Source organism: Mastomys coucha, unplaced genomic scaffold (assembly GCF_008632895.1).
Source record: "Mastomys coucha isolate ucsf_1 unplaced genomic scaffold, UCSF_Mcou_1 pScaffold15, whole genome shotgun sequence".
Taxonomy (NCBI): Eukaryota; Metazoa; Chordata; class Mammalia; order Rodentia; family Muridae; genus Mastomys; species Mastomys coucha.
In genome coordinates, this window is record NW_022196897.1 from 63818038 (window position 1) to 63837914 (window position 19877).

The window sequence follows — 19877 nt, forward strand, 5'->3', positions numbered from 1 at the left end:
GCCAAAGAAGAGAAAGATATTTCACAGTGAACAATGTTGAGACCTTTTCCTCCCATAAGTATAGAATATAATTTATAAAAGGATGGTACAAATAAATGATGATACACACAACTTTATGCATGAAATACAGCTACTGGGTACTGTCAGGAAAATGATTTCTTTTAGTTATGCAATTCTTAACTAGATATATTATAGAATTCATATACTGTGCTGGATACAAATCAATATAAAGGTGACCTTCCAAGTCCATTCATAGATCCCAACATCTCTCTTTTGCTACAGGTCCCACATAGAACCTGACACCATGTTTTAAATGCCCCACATGCACTCTGACTTTTCGCCTGTTCTTTTCCATCTCACACTATCCCTCTTAAGCGCTGACAGGTTCAGAAATAGCCGTACAGGTGTTTGGAGCAGGGCCTCTCCCTTGAGTTTCCAGTTGGCATGGATATCATCTTCGGAGATCTCAGTTTCAAAGCGGGCCGTCTCTGTCTCCATCACCTCCACGCTGTACAGGGGGCGCACCAGTTTAATTTCCCGATCTGGAGAAATGAAAGGTTGCCATGTGTCATTAGTCTCTGGCAGAAATGACTCCCATGGCATCTGGGAGACTGGTGGAAATTTCCTCACCTTCAATGTCCAGCTTCCCAGAGGTCTGGTCTGTCCCACAGTCACAGGTATATTGGCCAATATCTGATTTCAGGGCTTTCTTGAGGATCAGCATACGCTTCTTGCCATCAGCCTTAATAACAACATTTTTAGACGGCTTTATTTCCTTCCCGTCCTTAAACCATTTCACAGGTGCATCTGCTTTGCTGATTTCACACTGAAGAATCACTTCATCCTTCTCCACGCCCGTGTAATCTTGAAGCTTTCCTGTGAAGTATGGGTCTCCCTCTGCAGGTAAAGAGTAAGTGGAGAACGGTCATACATCATAAGAACTAGCAACTGCTGAGAAGGCGGCTTATTGGTATCTCATAGAGTTCCAAGTATGCATTAAAATGGGGACTAAGATACCAAACTATTCATCATTTGTTACCTTCAGCTTCTAAATGTTGGAAAGAGACTCAACGTACAGGACTTAGCATGATTAAAACTCATCTGGAGAATGTTTGGACTTTAAAAATTATTACCAATAACTTAAAAGATATCACACAGTGGAGCTCTTGTGTATGTTCCTTTATTATGTGTCCAATATTCCAAGTTTCTTATCCACTCTTATTAGCTCTTTAAGTTTCAGACTTGGATCATTTTCCTCTATCAACAGTTTGCCCATATATTATATATCATAAATGGATTTTCTTGTAGAAAGGATCAAGGAGAATAATAAGACTTCCTGTATTCCTTTTGCCTCTCTCTGTAGGAATTTGAAAACCTACTACTACTCTGAGAGAATTTTGGTAAAGGAAGGAGAAAGTATTTATTTATGCTTATTTTACACAACAAGCCAGTTTTAATCTGAGTTTTGCGATTTTTCAGGCCTAAGAGAATGATAAGCACCCTGCCTCTCTGTAGTTTTGGGTCAGTGTATTTCAGAAACATACTTGACAACGCATGTGATGGTTTCTCAGGCACACTTTCATGCAGCATTAATTGCCCTTAGGAGACGATTTCACATCACACACACTCCACCCTTTTCTCTTGAATTCAGAATGTATTTCAGTCGTAAGAAATGCCTACCCAGCACGGTGAGTTTAGCTTCTGAACTTATCCCCATGGCCTCCACTCTAATTTGGGAGGTGTCGTCAATAGACAGGTCTTTGAATGTGATCGAATGCGTTTTCCCTTCGTCGTGCATGGAGACCCTCTTGCTGGTGTGCAGGCGCTGGTCGTTCTTGAACCAGCTCACTGGGATGTTGTCATGGGACAGCTCCACAGTAAACACGGCATTTTCCCTTTCTTTGGCTGTCACATCCTTGAGTGGGGTCAGGAATTTGAGACGGATTCCTGCCAAAGAGAAGCCAACTCATTAGTTCCATCACTTAACAAAGGAATGTAAAAATAAATGCAAAAAACCATAATTCTATAGGCAGCCTATACAACAACAACAACAAAAACTACCTTCAATGATCAGTTTGCCACTTGTGCGTTTATCTTCAGCCTCAAACATGTATTTGGCTTCATCTTCAAAAGCTGCTGACTTGATCACCAGTGAATGCCTGGTGCCATCCTTGATGAGTTCAAATCTGTCATCACCAGTGAGTTCCTGGGTTCCTTTCAGCCAGCGGAATGTTTTGGGCTCCCTGGATACTTCACACTCAAATTTAGCCTCATCTTTCTCAAAGACTTTGACGTCGCTCAGAGGGGTGATAAAAATGAGCGGCAGTTCTGAAAGAGAAGCCGGAGCCGACCACATCAGAGCATGTTTGCCTTCACCCCCATCAGCTCCAGGTCTTAGCAGGGAACTTTGCACAGAAAATACTAAAAGGTGCCTCTTGTGTATGGTGTACCTTTCACTTTCAGGTTGGCTGCTGATTTGGCGTTGGCGGCCTGGAAGGATATCTCCCCGGTCATGTCCAGCTGACAGTTATACAGAACCAAGACGTGCTTCTTCCCATCCTCGATGATCTCACAGTCCTACGAAGAGAGAGCATACACAGTATTTACGCATATGGCACTTCCTGCAAGCTACCAAGGAATCGTATTTTTGGGGGAGGGGGACCTGAAAAGCCATCAACACCATCCTATCTGATCCACTCTTCTGTGCTGACTTACAGGAGAAGCAGTCAAAGGCTCTCCCTTTAATTTCCACTGGCCATGGACATCAGGTTCAGACAGTTCAATTTCAAAGCGGGCGGTTTCTCCCACAAAAACTTCCACGCCGTACAGAGGTTTCTCTACTTTTATGAGTCGAGCTGAAAGTATACAAAGTTTGGTGAGTGAGACTGAGCCACATACATTGCTTGCAGCCTCTGAGATGGAAAGTTTTACACTTGGGGGTAACTCACCCTCAACAGTGACGTTGGCTTTGGTGGTGTCTGTACCGCAGTCGCACACATATTCCCCTTTGTCTTTAAGCTCTGCCTTCTTGATCTTTAAGATGCGGCGCAGGCCGTCTGTCTTGATAGAATGTTTGGGCGAAGGCACGATCTCTTCCCCATCTTTGAACCATTTGACCGGCACATCTTTACTCACTTCACACTTGAGGATGATCTCATCCTTCTCCACGCCAGTCTTGTCGTGTAATTTCACAGTGAAGTAGGGATCAGCCTCTGCCAGAGACACCCATCATATCATCAGAAAAAAATGTGGGGACTGAAGACTATCACATAATCTAGGGCTGGACATATAGAACTGTTGCCCATTTGGAAGCTGGTCCCACTTACCCAAGACCTTCAGATTGGCTGTAGAGCTGAGGTTCTTCACTTGAGCTCTGATCTGTGAGATATCATCCAGTGTTGTCTCCCTTATTTCCAGTTTATAAGTCTTTCCCTCAGAAGACATGAGCACCGTCCTGGTTGTGTGCAGCTTGACGTCATTTTTGAACCAGACCACGTGCATTTTCTCGTGAGAGAGCTCACAGACAAAAGTCGCTGTTTGCCCTTCTTTCACTGTTTGGTCTTCCAGAGGTGATATGAACTTCAGTCTTATGCCTAGAGGGCAAGCAGGTGGCACACTCAGGAAGACAGGTCACCTACTGAAGAGCCTACTCTACTGTGTGGGGATAAATGTGACTCATGAGGCCTTTAGTTGTTTGTTTGAGATGGGATTATTCTTCATTTTAAAAGTTAAATGTTTTGTTTGGGAGGTATGGTTTATTTTGTGTGTGTGTGTGTGTGTGAGTGTGTCTTCTAGAACACTGGGAAAGTAATATTGGACATTTGTCACTACTACTTGGCATCCTGTCTTAGTTAATCAGGAAATAAAAGTAGGATACCTACACACTGAACAGAGCATTCAGAGCTCATCAATGGGTTGTTACCTGTCACAAATAATTGTGCTGACGTCTTCTTGCCCTCCACCTCTGCAGTATAGACCCCTTCATCGTCAAACTGAGAGTCGTTGATCACAAGAATGTGTTTCTTTCCATCAGCAATAATATCAAATTTGTCAGATGCCTTGATTATATCAGGCCCTTTAGACCATATGACATTTGCCTCTCTGGTGAGGACACATTCAAACCGAGCCTGTCTCTTCTCTGGGACAGTCACATCCTTCAGGGGTACAGCAAAGTCAAGCTCAATTTCTGAAAACAAAAAATAAATAAATAAATAAATAAATAAATAAATAAAATAAGAATTTTCAGATGCAGAGGGAGGGAAAAGGGAGGTGAGCCCACTCTGAGGGTTTGAAAGCCCCAGACCTTTGACTGTCAGAATGGCGGTTGTGACCGCATTGCAAGCCTGGTAGAGGACTTCGCCAGCTTGGTCCAGTTTCACTTTGTGCAAAGTTAAGAAGCGCTTTCCACCTTCAGCTTTGATTTCACAAGTCTGAAAGAGACAAAATGGCCACTTTCATGACTATTTGCATGACATGAGTTCCCTGGAGCACATTTCTGATTTCTATCAAGTATCAAACAATACACAAATACACTAAGAAACCTGTAAGTAAAGCTTGGACTTTAGAATAGTTTACCAAATTCTATCCAAGTTGTCCACAGAATGCAGTAAATAATTTCCCTCCATTGAGAATTTAGAAACCCACATGCACTGTTATTAAGTGAAGCCTGCATATCGAACTTAAAGGAGACGAGCGATTTTACATGACTGGTAACTTCAAATGGGAGGCACTCACAGGCGAGGGCCGCAGGAGCTCTCCCTTCAGCTTCCATTCCCCGGGAATGTCTTCCTCTGAGATTTCTGCATCAAAGCTGGCACTTTCCTTCTCATAAATGGTGACATCCTCTATGGGCTTAAGCAGCTCAACATCGCGCTCTGTAACAGTCAGAGACAAAGCAACACAATGCTTTAGGCAATTTAGCCACACGCCACATATTTAAATCAAGAAGTCCATAATGTATATATATATATGTTTTGATCAAATCCATTCCCTCCACTTTTTGTCTTACCCACTCCTTTTGTCTCCCAACATCCTGTGATCACTCTTTTAAAAGACAAACAGAACTACTGAGTCTGCCTAGTGCTACCTCTGTATGTCTGGGTGTAGATTCATCTATACTTTTGTATTTTGGGCATGTTATTTTGCTTTGTGCACGCATAAAATTGATCTTGAAGAGTAACAGGTAAGATTCTTATACCTCCAAGTGTCAGCTTTGCTGGGTATCTTTTCCCTTCAATTTCTACTGCATACTCGTCAATATCTTCTGGCATAGCATTCTTAACCTTCAGAATGAGATGGTTTCCCTCTTTCAGGATCTCAGTTTTGTCGTTGGGTTCCAAGGGGATCTCATCATAGCCTTTGAACCACTTGATGTTTGGTGTGTCCTTGGCTATGTCACAGGTGAAAACGGCTGTCCCCTTTGGCTTCACATGCTGATCTCGGATAGGTTTCACAAGCCATTCTCTAATGATTTCTGTTGGAGACAAAGTGAGAGTGGAATGAGTCCTTCAGGAGATTTCAAAAATAGGAAAAATTCATGAAACTGGATGAAATTCTTATATGTTATGCTGATAATCCTCCTTTAATATAAGATGTCAATGAGACTTCTGGTCTTCAGACATTGAGAATCAGTTGTTCTATTTGCTTAGCATAAAAAGAATAATTTCCTAGCTACATGTATATATGTATATATATGTATATTTGTATATATGTCTGTATATATGCATATATAAGCACAATATATATATATTATATATTATGTATATATGTGTACATGTATACATAGTAAGTTCTTATATAATGTATACATACATATACACAGATATGCACAAATATATACATATATGTATATATATGAATGTATATGTGTAAATATATATATATATTCTGTATTATCTCTATTAGATGCAGGTCTCACTTTATTGCCTATACTGGTCTCAGGTTCATCTGCTCAAGCAACCCTCTCCCCTCTGCCTCACATGTACTCACCTACTACTTTTACACAGGAAGAACATTCCAGGTTGTTGGCATTTTCCACAGTCACAGTGTACGTTCCGGCATCAGTGTCATCTGCATCATTGATGGTCAGGGCCCGCATCAGGCCAATGACACCAGGCACAATTCTGCCAGGTTTCTCCACCACGATCTTACCATCCTTCCTCCAGACCACATCGCGTTCTTTGTTCAACTCACAGCTCAAGTACAGTGGCTGCCCCTTGACCACCGTGACTTCCTCCTCCAGCGTCTTCACAAAGCGCACAGGAAGTTCTGTGGAGAATTTCAATCATTTAAAGTTTTCAATGAATGTTGCTACTGTAAAGCTTAGAACAGATCATGTGCAGAACTGAAAGTTACCTTCTACGATGAGCTTAGCAGTGGAGGTCTTTTCTTTATTTCCCAAACGTAGCACACAGGTGTATTCACCAGCGTCAGAAAGCTGAACGTCAATGATATGCAGCTTCCTGTCTTTGCCATCTGCGATGAATCTGTGCTTGGGGCTTTCACGGATGTTGCTGCCATCCTTCATCCAGGTTGTAATGGCAGTGGATGGGGAGACCAAACATTCGAAGATGGCAGAAGAGCCCACAGACTCTGCCTCTGTCAAAACGATGTCTTTGATTTCTTTCACGAATTTCAGTGGCACAGCTTTCAGTTGGTAGGTGAATGGGGCTTCGTCTGGAGGTTTCTCTCCACCACTTCCTGGTCTGAGCTTTTTCCTTTCAGCTTCTATTGGGGAAGGAGTCTTTTTGGCTACACCTAATTCAAAGCAAAGTGGAGAGTTAACTGGGCATCTCCATAGGTATCACAAAGTCTATGTAAGGTGATGAGACAGGAATAGAGAAATAAAAACTTGTCAATTGGGCTGGAGAGACAGCTCAGCGGTTAAGAACACAGACTACACTTCCAGAGGTCCTGAGTTCAATTCCTAGCAACCACATGGCATGGTGTCTTACAACCATCTGCAATGGGATCTAATGCCCTCTTCTGGTGTGTCTGAAGAGAGCAAAATGTACTGTACTCATATACATAAAGTAAATTAAAAAAAACCTTGTCAATTGGAAACTCAGATATGAAGATGAAAAGGCCCTAGAAATAATAGGCACATTTCATTTTCTCAACTTTCAGTTCTGTGTATAAAATATCCAGATTAATATATAACTAACATACACATATACACATAGATGTATATATATACATACATATACATATATATATATATATATATATATATGAATGAAAAATCAAAATACAAATTCATCATGGTAAAGTTTGTTCTTTTTATAAATATCTACTTGAGTAATACTAGTATCAGTATCAGAAATAAAGATTATTATAGAATTTGAAAACATTTACCCTAGAGCGTAAAGTGTGGGACATTCAAAAGGCAAAATGCTAAGCCTGAAGGACATGAAACTCACCTTTGATGGGACCTTTTGGCTTGGCGGCCTCATCCTTAGGTTTGGCTTCTGAAATTAAAAAGATTGGCATTTGTGCAATTTTCATACTTATCAGTAATCCATCTGGGATGAGTCATGTTCTTGGTTATAAATAATAATATATAAAGAGAAACCAGTTTCTTTTATGGGAAATAAATTATACTAAAGAGTTCAAACATCAGCCTTGAGTATTTTAAGTTTGGGCCTAGTTTCATTAAATATATTCACAAAATGGTGAAACCATCAGTATTTATTTGTAAAATTTGTATCATCTTAATATTCAGTAGTTTTTAGTGTCACTATAAGACACAGGGGTAAGATTTGTCTCATGGGATCCCCATTTATGTTACACAAAAGTTTGTCTCCTTGAGTTTCATCACCACCAAACACCCATTAGTTAATCTCAAAAGAATAAGAAATGACTTGTGGAACTGCAGAGCAGAATTAAAACAAAATACATATTCACTGGATGACATATTAGGTGGAATATATCAGATGAAGAAAATGTAAAGAGCCTGGGACTTGACAGATGCTCGAACTTTAATCCAGTGTGAAGCTATCTATACAAGTTAGCCATAATAGAAGTGCAGGACCCATACCTGCTTTCTTTCCGACCACAGGCGCCGTCACGGGGGCGGCAATAGGAGTGGGTGCAGGCTCGATGGGTGGAGCTTTCATGGTTTTCACCTCTGTGGAGAGAAGATGCCCACTGTATTAAGGCATCTGCTTGTCACCTCCTAGGATAACTACTTTTGGTCTTTCATGTTGTAATGCTGAGATCTCCAGAGACCTAGTTTTTCTAAGAGTGTTACCTAAGCATATTGAGATATCAGAAATCATTTGAGGCACAATGATTTTCATGCTGTTGTTTAATGTACATCACTTTAATCTAAAATAATCTCTTACTCTTTTTCACTTGCTACATGTCATTTGTGTGGAGTGTAAACATTCACCTCAGGAGCGAGCTTGTTTACCTGGCTCAGGCTTTGGCTTTGGTTCAGGTCCAGGGAGAGGTATTGCTGGCTTAATTTCAGGAACTAAAATAATTCACAGAAATAATCAGGTTATCACAATAGTTTATAAGTTTTTCACAAAGTTAGAACTATAACTAAGAAAACTTAATACACATGAGGATATTAGCATTCATAGATATATAGTTATCAAACTATATATACATATATGATTATCAACAAAATATTTTTAAAAATATAGCAAAATTAGATTGGGTTGAAGTTGTTATTCATCTCATTACCCACGCCTTGTAACTTATTTAACAAGTTTGCCATTATTAGCAAATTGCACAGGAAGGTGAGGAAGACAGGATGCCTGCCTTGCCTGGTCAGGATGTCAGGATGATGATAATGGGATGCTCTGTGGATGCACTCTTAGAGACAACCAAGAATGTGTCAGGAGGATCATACCTTTGGTTGGTTCTGGAACTTTCCTTTCCTTTGGTGTAGGCTCTGCAGGAGCTTCAACTTCAACAGCTTTTGGAGGTGGTTGCGGCTCTTTAAGGAAAGAAAGTCATTGTCTAGTGTTAATTCGGAAAGCAGGTTACTTAAAAACTTGCATTGAAATGCTCATAGAATTCTCAAAAATTCTAGTGATGGCTTTTATGCAAATCATATTTTGTAGACTGATTTCTATTTTTTCTCATGACTGTACTTCCATTTTTTTTCATTCTTTCATCTACTTGGTTCCAACTTCTGACATCTCCCCCCTTCTAAACCAGTTCTACCATAGTCTTAGTGGTCATTCCCTTTGACAGTAGGCAAATGGTAGCTGTCAATCCACCTGAGAATTCCCAGGTTTAGGAAACATTGCTAAAACTTTCTCATTAATTTATTCCATAGCCAACTAGATGATTTCAGCCATTCCAATGAAGAGAACTTATACAGCAAAACAATAAATAATAATAATAGTAATAAATATATGGAGAAATTCATGAACGGATCTGGAAATTATTAATACTGATAACAGATGCTAGACTTGTCACTAGCCAAAAGACAAAGAAGTGTTTGCATTTGGGAAGTACTGAAAAATATCGAAACATGAAGCAGACAATGGAACATATACAATACAGACAGATGAAATATGAAGCTATGTTGATGTTGAACTTCAGTTACGTTTACAAAATAAACCTTTTATTAACTGTCCACAATGATGAAAGAGAATTTCATAAATTGTCATTTATGAAAATTATGCCTACCTTCTGGTTTTTTAACTTTTTCTACTTTTTTAGGTTCTACTTTAGGTTCTTCTTCTTCAGGTCTCTTTCTTAGAACTTAAAAGACAAAAAGGTTTATATGTAAACCAAGATGAGCGAATGAAGATGTTGAATAAGCTTAATGAACACAGATGATGTGAGAGCAAGAGCTATGAAAGGCATGCAGCTAGCACAGTGGGAGATTAGCATGAACATGAGAAATGCCTTCATTTCCCATAATCCCCAAACGACATTTGTTATGTTAATTCATATCAGACTGAGAAACACTTTATATCTCTCTAGATTCTGGAGTGGGGCAAAACTGGTTCAAATAAAATAAATTATTTGAACAAATTCTAATTAGATAATTTATTGACAACTACTTGAATTAAAAGTAGCTTAAGTGCAGAAATCTGAATGAAGCTTAGAGATCAATAACTGTATATGTAAGAAGGTTAGAATTTTATTTTTGTGAGTATTTTGCATCAAATATTTTTCATATTTAGTAGGAAAGATGTTTAGTTTTTAAAAAAGTATTATTGGTTGTGGTGATTTTGTGTTATACTGAAAGTAAATATATTTAGGCTTAAGAAGTTGCATATACAGTATTTTAAAAGTTGAGTATATTTTATTTCATGATTTTGGTTATGAAAAATGACACCATGGTCATTGTTGTTAGAATATTATCAGTTTAGTTGTATCTGTTAACATTATCAATTTCAAAATACTATGAATGCTCACAAAATATCTACCTTCTCTCTAAAATGATTCAGAAATGATAACCTTTAATTTTTAGTGGAACTACAATCAAATTTTTATGGAGAATCTAATGAAAATAAAATCAAGGGCAGAAGTATTTTGTGAGCTTTCAGGGTGAGTCCGTTTTTTGAGCTGTTGAAAATCTGGTAGAGAAGTACTATACCGCTTTTCAGCACCACCTCTTCCTTTGGCTGAGGCTTAGGTTCAGGAAGTAATTTGCGAACTTTCTTTTCAGCTGTAGGCACTTAAAAGGATATGAGTTCAAATTTGGTGTGAATTCATATAAAAAATGGAATGTCAACAAAAAAAGTGACTCTACTCAACCCAGTTTAACTAGAGTATGTCAAGGAACCATTTCTATTGCACACACATTTACAGAATTCAAAAGCAGACAATAGACTTGAAGTTCTTTGCTCCTCAAACGTCTATCTTGCGAGAGTTCAATCACACTGACTGCAAACCTATTTTTAGCGAATTTAGAATCTGTTGGTCTATAATGGTTTTACGAATCTTTCATCAGAACACACGGGTTCTCAATGGCACCTTTGCTTAAGTTTGTAGCTGTTTTAATTGTGCACATTGGCAATGTTGACCCCTGAGCGACACACACTGCAGGATGCAGGTAGAGGTTCCCGCCACTGTGTCATCTACTCCATTGATGGGAACAGAAAATCAGAGCATGTGCCGTGAACCTTGATATTGAGGAAAGATCAGATTTCCCTTTCTGAACATTCTCTTTTAAAAAAATAAAACAAAAAAATTATAGAAGTCTGATTTCAAAGCCAGTGTTGGAATTCCGATAATCTTTTTGAACTTAAATGAGCAAGGAATTATATATACATGTCTTCTTGTTTCTACAGTGAACACTCGGATGCTGTGTCGCTACGCAAACTCCATTGCTGCTATAATGCATGGATTTAAATACGAAGATGACTCCAGAACAGAACTCAGTGGTCACCGAACTGCTTTGAAGCTCTTCCTTTTGATGCACAGTCTTGTTCAATTGCAATTAATTTGGCTTTCTTAGATATTTTTATAAAATTTCTTGTTTGGTTCTCTTAAGCAGTTCATTGACTTTCTTTTAATGGGATGAAGATCATTCTGCTTAAATTTTACTTCAAAAATATAAGCATAAAAGAGTCAAATGCATATTTCACTTAAAATAATCATGTTTCATAATGCTAAATGTTTGAAGTAAAATTTTCAGCTGGACATTCACAAATTTTAACTATGATAAATTACACTGATTTTCATTACTATTTGTGAATTATCAGTGTTTTTAATGGAAAATTATTTTCATTGATTGAACCTATATAACAATGTAACTTGAAATGGCAAAACATATTATTTCTTTACTTATACAATGTATATAATGAAAGTATATTAATGCTTTTTTAAATATAATTTTCAGTTTATTTTTAAGATGCTGATGTTAAAAACTCATACATTATTGTGGCTATTCTTAAAAAACATGTATTAATACATACTAATTTAATCCTTAATAATTTTTAAATTTAATCTTTCTATAGTTTAGTTGACCAAAATTATTTAGAAACTCCATTTTATGAATCAGGAAATATATGTTCATGTAGGTGATTATTCTAAAATTCTGGGTTGGGTGTACACTTACTATAACAGAGCTCTGCTCCCCACTGAACTTATTAAAGACATTATTTATTCTTAACTGATATTTTCTAGATTTATATGATCTTGTTTATCTTCATGAGTTAATTATATAGGGAAAAGACTATCCAAAGGAAAATAGCTTTGAAAAACAACTTACACTGGTGGTATTTCCCTAAAACTCTGGGAACCTGCAAGGGCTGCCTCAAGTTAGTGAGAAGAAAGCAGGCGGGAAGGCAGAGGCAATGGAAATCCCCAGGAGACCACGATTTGCAATGTTTGCAAACACACAAATGTTTTGCAATGTTTGCAAAACACAGATAAAAATGCTGATGTCCAGGCCAACCCCAAAAGCTTACTACTGTTCAGCATTTTGACCTAAGATGTCTCCTGATATCAATTTCATCTAACTAGTAGAGTTTAGCTATTATTTAGCTAAAAAAAAAAATGCAAGTAGACATATGGGAATGTAGGACACAGATCAATGGTATGTATCCATATGATATATGAAATTGATGGGAGACATAGGAAGCACCAACACTCATGAACTAGGACTATCAAAGCCACAGAAGTACAAGAAATGAATGAAACTATTCTACCTCCCCATCATCAAGAAAAAGAAGGGGAGTTGGAAGAACACCCTATGGTAGCACAAAGAGAGCACGGAGCATGGAGCGGCATGGTATCGGAGGAGAGGTAACTGAGATCTGGCACGTGGCTGGGCCAGCCTGTGAGATACCTTTTAGTGGTGCAGGCTCCACTTTTTCCACAACCTCGGGCTTTTCAGGAACTTTCTTCTTTGAAACAGCTTTAAAGAATTTTAAAGCATATAGTTTTCATTATTTGTATACTTAGTCTGAAGCAAACTATTTTTTTTTAACCACAAGAATCAAAGCCAAGCTTCTTTTCAAATCAGAAAGCATTAACAACAGACAAGAAGAGCCACCAAAGAACATTCAGAAAGAAGCCATAAGGCAGGAGAATAAAGTGCCGATTGTACATAGTGACCAGTCAAGAAAGAAGAGGATTTCTCATCTTCACAGAGGACATTTTATACCAAGGGACCTGTATTCAAATATGTGTCCCCACAATACATGAACCAACAGATGGGTCACATTCACAGGAGTCTGCTCCCTTTGTCACCTAAAACCCAAGATGGTTTGAACAGGGCAAGAGTCTCCCAAAGTATCTCTAGAAGATTCTGCCTCTGTGCACGTATGAACACTTATGAGAATTCCTTCTGTAAGATTATACCTAGACATTTCAGACTGGGAAACACAACATTGCAAACAAGATAGCTTTGAAAATAAAAAATATTAAAAAAGTAACCATTGCATGTATATCATATGAAACATATGATCAGAAAATGTGCCTTTGAGATTCAATATATTAAAGAGTACTGTCTCAATTCAAAGGAAAATAATGCAGAAAGAATGAACTGCAATAAAGAGGTGCTAGATATCAAATACATTAAGAACATACTTTCCAGCTACCCTGAGGACCATAGAGACCAGGACTGGCTTTCTATTAGGCTTAAAATAAAGGTGGGAGAGCAGCAGCAATGACACGCTCACACACTTTTTGCATGGTATATGCACACACCAGCTATTGGGTACCACTAAAAAGCTACTTATATTTCAAAGAGCATGCAGTTACTTAAGAACCAAGTTTTGACTTCTACATAAACATAAGTTGCTGTAATGTTATCTCTCAAAGCTCCTTAGACATTCCACATGCTTATGATCAAGATATGCATAGCTATTAGGCTTTGAAATAATAAGCCTTCCTTCCCATTCCTCAGGCTTTGAAATAATAAGCCTTCCTTCCCATTCCCCAAGGAAAGTTAGTTGGGTACTCAAGGCTGCTGATCACTGAGCTGTCTGACATTGAGGCCACGGGCATGGCTTCCGAGCATGACCCAGGACCCCAGGGACAGTGCAAATGCATCTCCACAGTTCCCACGGCATGGCCAACTGAACACAGGTGCACTCAGCCGCGAGGCATTCCTTGAAAGCAGCATTTCCACAGACCTTTGAAGCAGGCTAACAAGGCAACGGAGGTTGCACTTTGTACCTTTAAGTTGGAACATTTTCTCCTTCACGTCTTCCTTAGGTGGAGAAGGAGCACGCGCTGGAGGTCTTGGTTTGAGTTTTGGTTTCTCGATAACCTTCTTTTCAGGCTCAGGTTCTTGAAAGAGTATTGCAGGAGTGTTAGTACAAGCAAATATTAATTAGAATGTATATATGTATATATATATATATACATATATACATATATACATATATATATATAGTATATGTGGTAGAAACATATAGAAAGTAAAAAGTGTATTTTGACATAAAATACAAAATAACATTGTATACATAGGTGATGACATATATAACGAGAAGTTAACAAAAACATACAGATGAACCACATTTACATTAGATAGAGCACATATAGCAGACAACATAAGAATAGACACACATAAAGAATTTCTTACATACAGATGGAAAGACTTACTATACATATGGGACAACACCAATCATATATAGGTCAAAATGAAGATGAAGAAGGGACAAGTATGATGACGAAGATTTAAGTCCAGCTAACTGGATACCTTGTACTGGGATTTCTTCTGGCTGTGGTTCCAGTTCAGGTTCTTCAGGTTGAATAAACTTTTCAATTTCTCGTTCTTTAAAGAATGTCAACAAAGATATAAGATCGTAACACAAAGGTGTTCACACAGACACACAAAAATTTAACATAGATGCAGAGAGTCACAAAACAAAAGCATAAAGCCATGCAAGGTGATTGCTGCAAAAGAGAGATTATTTCCATTTTCTTTTTCTATTTGTGGTGTTGGGCATTGAGCCAGTGTCTGTCTGCCTCTCTCCTCTCCTCTCCTCTCTTCTCATCTCCTCTTCCTCTTTTTTTTTTTTTTTTTAAGACCAGGTCTTACTAGGTAGATCAAACTGACCCTCCAACTAACAGAGACTCATCTGCCCCTCCCTTTTGAATGCTGGGATTAAAGGCAGGTGCCACAAGCCTAGGGTTTTATTTATAGTAGGGAATCCTTATGTGAACCACTGAGCTATATCCTAGCCTCCAGTTATTAATTTTCTTACACTTGAACTGTCTGTTAATGACCAGTCTATGTTCATTATGTTGATGGTAGATGAGCTGACTTGAAACTCCCTACTGGCAATCAGTTGGGGATCCAATGTCATTATTCAAACTCTGCATCAGTAAGCTCAACCTTTCAGGATTGTTATTTTTCATTGAGACTAAGCAAATAAAAGATTCTAATTCAAAAGAAGCATAACTGTTTGCAAAAAAGAAAAAAAAAAACCAAAAACAAAAGGTAGTCAGGCATGTGCAGGGATGCTCTTGTATAAGATTTAAGCAGGAATGTCACCCTATAGGTATCTTTGCATCATTAAGAAAAGTTCCCAGGATGTGAAAGACAGACGTTTATATATGTGTATACCTTCAACAGGGGGCGTCTCTTTTCTACCAATAGTAATGGTTGCTTTCTCTTCATAGATTGTCTCCTCAGGAGTCTCTTCCACTTAAAAACAGTTATAGCGTTTTAGGCTGTATTCAGACTGGAACCCCACAACTGCTAAGTTATACCCTACAACACATTATCCAGCTACCTTAGAACACCGATAGTGTCAACAAACATGACAGACGACAGATAAACATATAAGATCCACCGTTAAACTAAGGCAAAGAGATGAAGCTGTTGCCATCTTCCCAAGGTGTAAAGAGCACCATGTACCTGGGGCGGGAGGGGCCTGCGGCTCTTCAGGCACAGGAACTGACACTTTCTTTTCTGGGGTAATTTTCTTGGGTGCTTCCGGCACTTTAAAGACAGTAATTTTGTTTATCATTAAGAACTTAGAAGATGAGCAAAGGTTCTTTCAAAGGCTGGCAGAGAACACAGTGCAGAGATCTAGGGCCTTGATCTTAGAAGATGCCATAGGGAAATGGCATTTGAGTCGTGGCAGCCTTGGGTTATCTGAGTGTGCATTCTCAGCCTTCCTATATGATTTTACGTGTAGATAGTTCTTAACTAGGTTGATGTCAACACAGGAGAAAACACTTGCTTTATCTTGTCTGGTAATAAGTCCTGCAAATGTAACTCTTTTTTTAATGCAAATGATCCCAAGATTGATATCTGTAACTTTGTCCCTATGCTCCTCGTGCACATTCCTAACTTCTATACCTGAAAAATAAAGAATCCATCCACCATTTCTTTCTAACAACAGCTGGGAAGCCAGTGAATTATGCTCTTGGTCACTTAACCTCGGCTCCGACAATTATCTTATTTTATTAGCACTGTGGGCAGTTATTTTCTATAGTCCAAGTCTACTCATTTATATTCTGTAAAACCTTTGAAGTCTCCTGCTGCAGATGCATACAAAATGAGAAAAATCTTATTCCTGCAAAAGACTCGCCTCTATCTGGTGTTATCTTTCAAGATGCTCTACAAATCCGTACCCAAATTACACTTTACCTGAGAGTCCCTGAACTTTTAGACCCTTCTACCTTTGGAACTCTCAATATACTGCCCCCCCAACCTTTTTTCTAATTTCTGTATGTAAAATAATCAAAATAAAAACCATTTCTTCCTTATTGTTTTCTATGGTCTCTCTACCTGAATCTTTGCTTGGTCCATGTTTCTGTCACTCTCTGCACTGTTTGGAAAGTTTTTACCTCCTGTCTACAGAGTTGTCTGATCTTCCCACTCTCCCACCATATTTCAGTTGCCTGAAGATGGGAGTATGTTTTACAGATTCTAAGACATCATCTTCTTGATAGCAATATTCAACTCAATATGGTGAACTGGGCTGTTGATTCCTTTTCTAGCCCTGCAGCCACAGACTATATCAACCCAAGGATCAGTTCCTCCATCTTGTTGGTCCCTCTTCGCTGTCATCATTTCTATGAAATGTGCTTTTACATGAGCTCTGTCCTTTTGTTGTTGTTCTAAGAGTTGTTATCAAGTGCTCAGTGGTTGGTGATGTATGTTTCTTTCCGACAGATACCTTTTTCTGGCAGGACTTCTGGTTTCTTGGTAACAGGCACAGGCTCTTTCTTGACTGGAACGAGTTTCTTCGGCACCTCAGGGACTTTGAAGATATTAGTTTTGTTTTAGAGAGACAATTTGAGAATATTTTAAGAGTAAAAATATCTGTAATTAATGGGGTAGGGTTAGAATTAGTGGAAACACGTGGAGAGCAGTTTTATCATGGTCCTTGCCAAAGGACTCTTACTGAATCTCACTTCTAGACTAAGCTTTTAAAGCTGATGTGTCATATGATGGTGTGAATACCTTCAGCTTCTCGTGGTTCTGGCTTCTTAACAACTGGAACTTTCTTCACAGGCACAGCTTTCTTTGGCTCCTCAGGTACTTTAAAGATATTAGTAGCGTTTAATATAAAAGTATAAGCTAGTCACATTAGCTCTGCAAGTCTGTGCAACAACACTGTAACATATTGATGGCAGTTAACAGACAGACACAGCACAGCATAATACACAACGAACTGTGCATTTTAAAAAACACAGAAATGATGTAAACATGTATTTTAACATGAGTACCTTTAGGAGGTGGAGGTTCTGCTTTTTTGATGACGGGAAATTTCTTCTCTGGGACAACTTTCTTAGGCTCTTCAGGCACTTGAGGAATAGGAATTTCTCTTAGAAACAGGTATTTACAAGCACAAAGCAAGTGATAAACTCATTTAAAAAAACATGCATTTTTATATGTAGGTAGATTATAGATTTTGGTAGGTAGGTAGCTTTTAAAATCCTGTAGGCTTAATAAGTGAAAATAATGTTTTCTTTTGTTTTGTTTCGCCAGAAGGGGCAAATTTCATAAAGAAGGTAGAAGATGGCTATTGCCTTATGGTATGTAATCCACACAAAAACCAAGCGACCACACTTTCCTGACTATGCAGTGGACCCTGACTGATACCTGGTGCAGGTGGAGGCGGAGCTTCGTATTCTTCCTCTTCTACAACAGGGACTGGCTCCTCCTCTTCAGCAGTGACTTCTTCAGGTTCTTCATATACTTTAAAGATATTAGTCAATTGTATTTCAGTGTGTGAGACAAAATTATAAAACACAGAAAACATCCAAAGAAGTCATCTTGATTTCTTCCCTTGCTGTCCCTTGCTGTGATTTTTATTATGATGAAATCTGTCCCAATTGCCTGACTTCTGTGTGTACTGATCTGAACACTTGGAAAAGCCCTTGCTTTTGAATGTCATTCGCACCCATCAGTGTTCCTATCTCATGTCTTATGTATGTCAGGGAATCATTGCTCAGTACAGATCATGGGTGACTGCCACCCGTGACTTGCCTAGCCACTGCTGACTGGCCATTTGAGGTCAGAGATAATTTAGATAATAAAAAGGAAGAACATGACCAAGGAAGAGAGAGTGAGAGGAGAGTCAAGAAGATAAGTAAAGTCTGAGTTACAAATCGTCATAAATGGCAAGCTTAACAATGGCCCCATGTGTACCTTCAGCGGGAGGAGACTCCACTTTCTTGGGAACAGGAATGGCTGGTTTCTCTTCAACGACAGGTTTCTTTGGCACCTCTGGCACTTTAAAGATAGTAGTTAGTTTTACTTCGGGGGTAGTCAAGAAGTATAAGACATTTATGTAATTTTGGCATCACATTTTGCCCAAACAACCCAGGGAAGGATAGATTCAAGAAGGAAATTGGCAAGGTCGGTACCTGTACTTGGATCTTCATCTAATGTTTGGCAAAATGAGGGCTATAGAGTATGACAAAATGATGATTGCAAAACTCTTCAGTGTTGGTGAGTGAAGACATTCACCTTTTAGGTTTTTTTTTTTAAAAGGGGCAATACTAAAGGCATGGTTATGAGAAGACTGACAAAGAGTTCGGCATTGAAAACCCTGGGGACCGAGACAGAGTACCTTTCTGAAGAGTGTGATTACTGATATGTACCTTTGGCTGGTGGGACTTCTGGCTTTTTGGGAACAGCCACTTTCTTTTCTGGGACAACTTCTTTCGGAACTTCTGGCACTTTAAAGATATTAGTATTTTAACATTGTGAACAAGCGGCATGGGTCATCCATCACATAACACACAGCAAAACACTGTTTAAGAACTGAGGACCATTTTTGCCTCTATCTAGCAATCCATCTCCACGAGTACCTTTAGCAGGTGGGGCTTCCGGCTTTTTGGGAACCACAGAAGGCACTTTCTTTTCAGGGGGAGCTTCCTTAGGCACTTCAGGCGCTTTAGAAAGATATTAGTAGGTTTTGAACTTGTAGTTTCAATGATGTGGGAATCATTAAGAACAGTTTTGGAATCTGACATTTCAGAGACACACATTGATCGGCAAGAAGCTAGCAGCAGTGAAAATACCTTTCGCTGGTGGGGGTTCAGGTTTCTTGACAACAGCAGGGGGCGCTTTCTTCTCAGGGACAGGCTTCTTAGGTGGCACTGTCACTAAAGGTGGGAGAGTTTATGCTTCAGAAGCAGCAAAGACAAGGGAAGAAAGACAGCCCAGCCAGCCCAGCACTGTGAGGACTGGAAGGCTAAAGACAGGTCTAGACACTCCAGCATGCTCGCCAAGTACCTTTTGGAGGGGGAGCTGGCTCTGGTTCTTCCACAGCCTCCTCTGGAGGCTCTTCTGGGGCAAACTCCTCTTCCGGTTCCTCATACACTTTAAAGACAGTAGCCCCTGTTAGGCGAAGGCTTGGCTGACACGCACAACACATTTAGCAAAGAAGACTTTGACAATAAATACAGAGACATTTCATCTTTTTAAAGATAACAGTTTGAATGGTTTCATCATTACCTTCAGGGGGAGGACTTTCTGGTTTGGG

At 39.0% G+C, this 19877-nt stretch overlaps 1 protein-coding gene and 1 long non-coding RNA gene across 22 annotated transcripts in view; one reads left to right on the forward strand and one right to left on the reverse strand.

The window, feature by feature from the left end:
* LOC116090354 overlaps positions 1-18151 on the forward strand; it is a 128274-nt gene extending 110123 nt beyond the window's left edge. Inside the window, exon 3 of the long non-coding RNA XR_004118658.1 lies at positions 17873-18151. This is a non-coding gene — a long non-coding RNA (uncharacterized LOC116090354). The remainder of the gene's footprint in view (positions 1-17872) is intronic.
* The window catches only part of Ttn (titin), a 269568-nt gene that overhangs the window by 104480 nt on the left and 145211 nt on the right, over positions 1-19877 (reverse strand). For 16 of the 21 annotated variants that reach the window (XM_031370735.1, XM_031370732.1, XM_031370730.1 and 13 more), the window contains 34 exons: positions 19628-19714; positions 19414-19497; positions 19201-19284; positions 18991-19068; positions 18536-18619; positions 17987-18082; positions 17611-17688; positions 17345-17422; positions 17058-17141; positions 15788-15871; positions 15494-15574; positions 14624-14698; positions 14098-14211; positions 12764-12832; positions 10565-10645; positions 9646-9720; positions 8858-8944; positions 8411-8473; positions 8036-8125; positions 7419-7466; positions 6355-6756; positions 5989-6267; positions 5198-5473; positions 4735-4874; positions 4304-4430; positions 3923-4186; positions 3327-3593; positions 2949-3212; positions 2716-2855; positions 2451-2577; positions 2062-2328; positions 1681-1947; positions 631-897; positions 403-542 (listed from right to left, as the gene is read on the reverse strand). In XM_031370735.1, coding sequence (XP_031226595.1) covers positions 403-542; positions 631-897; positions 1681-1947; positions 2062-2328; positions 2451-2577; positions 2716-2855; positions 2949-3212; positions 3327-3593; positions 3923-4186; positions 4304-4430; positions 4735-4874; positions 5198-5473; positions 5989-6267; positions 6355-6756; positions 7419-7466; positions 8036-8125; positions 8411-8473; positions 8858-8944; positions 9646-9720; positions 10565-10645; positions 12764-12832; positions 14098-14211; positions 14624-14698; positions 15494-15574; positions 15788-15871; positions 17058-17141; positions 17345-17422; positions 17611-17688; positions 17987-18082; positions 18536-18619; positions 18991-19068; positions 19201-19284; positions 19414-19497; positions 19628-19714 — 4847 coding nt within the window. The remainder of the gene's footprint in view (positions 1-402; positions 543-630; positions 898-1680; positions 1948-2061; positions 2329-2450; positions 2578-2715; positions 2856-2948; positions 3213-3326; positions 3594-3922; positions 4187-4303; positions 4431-4734; positions 4875-5197; positions 5474-5988; positions 6268-6354; positions 6757-7418; positions 7467-8035; positions 8126-8410; positions 8474-8857; positions 8945-9645; positions 9721-10564; positions 10646-12763; positions 12833-14097; positions 14212-14623; positions 14699-15493; positions 15575-15787; positions 15872-17057; positions 17142-17344; positions 17423-17610; positions 17689-17986; positions 18083-18535; positions 18620-18990; positions 19069-19200; positions 19285-19413; positions 19498-19627; positions 19715-19877) is intronic. The other 5 variants (XM_031370740.1, XM_031370737.1, XM_031370734.1 and 2 more) reach the window with 3 other exon arrangements.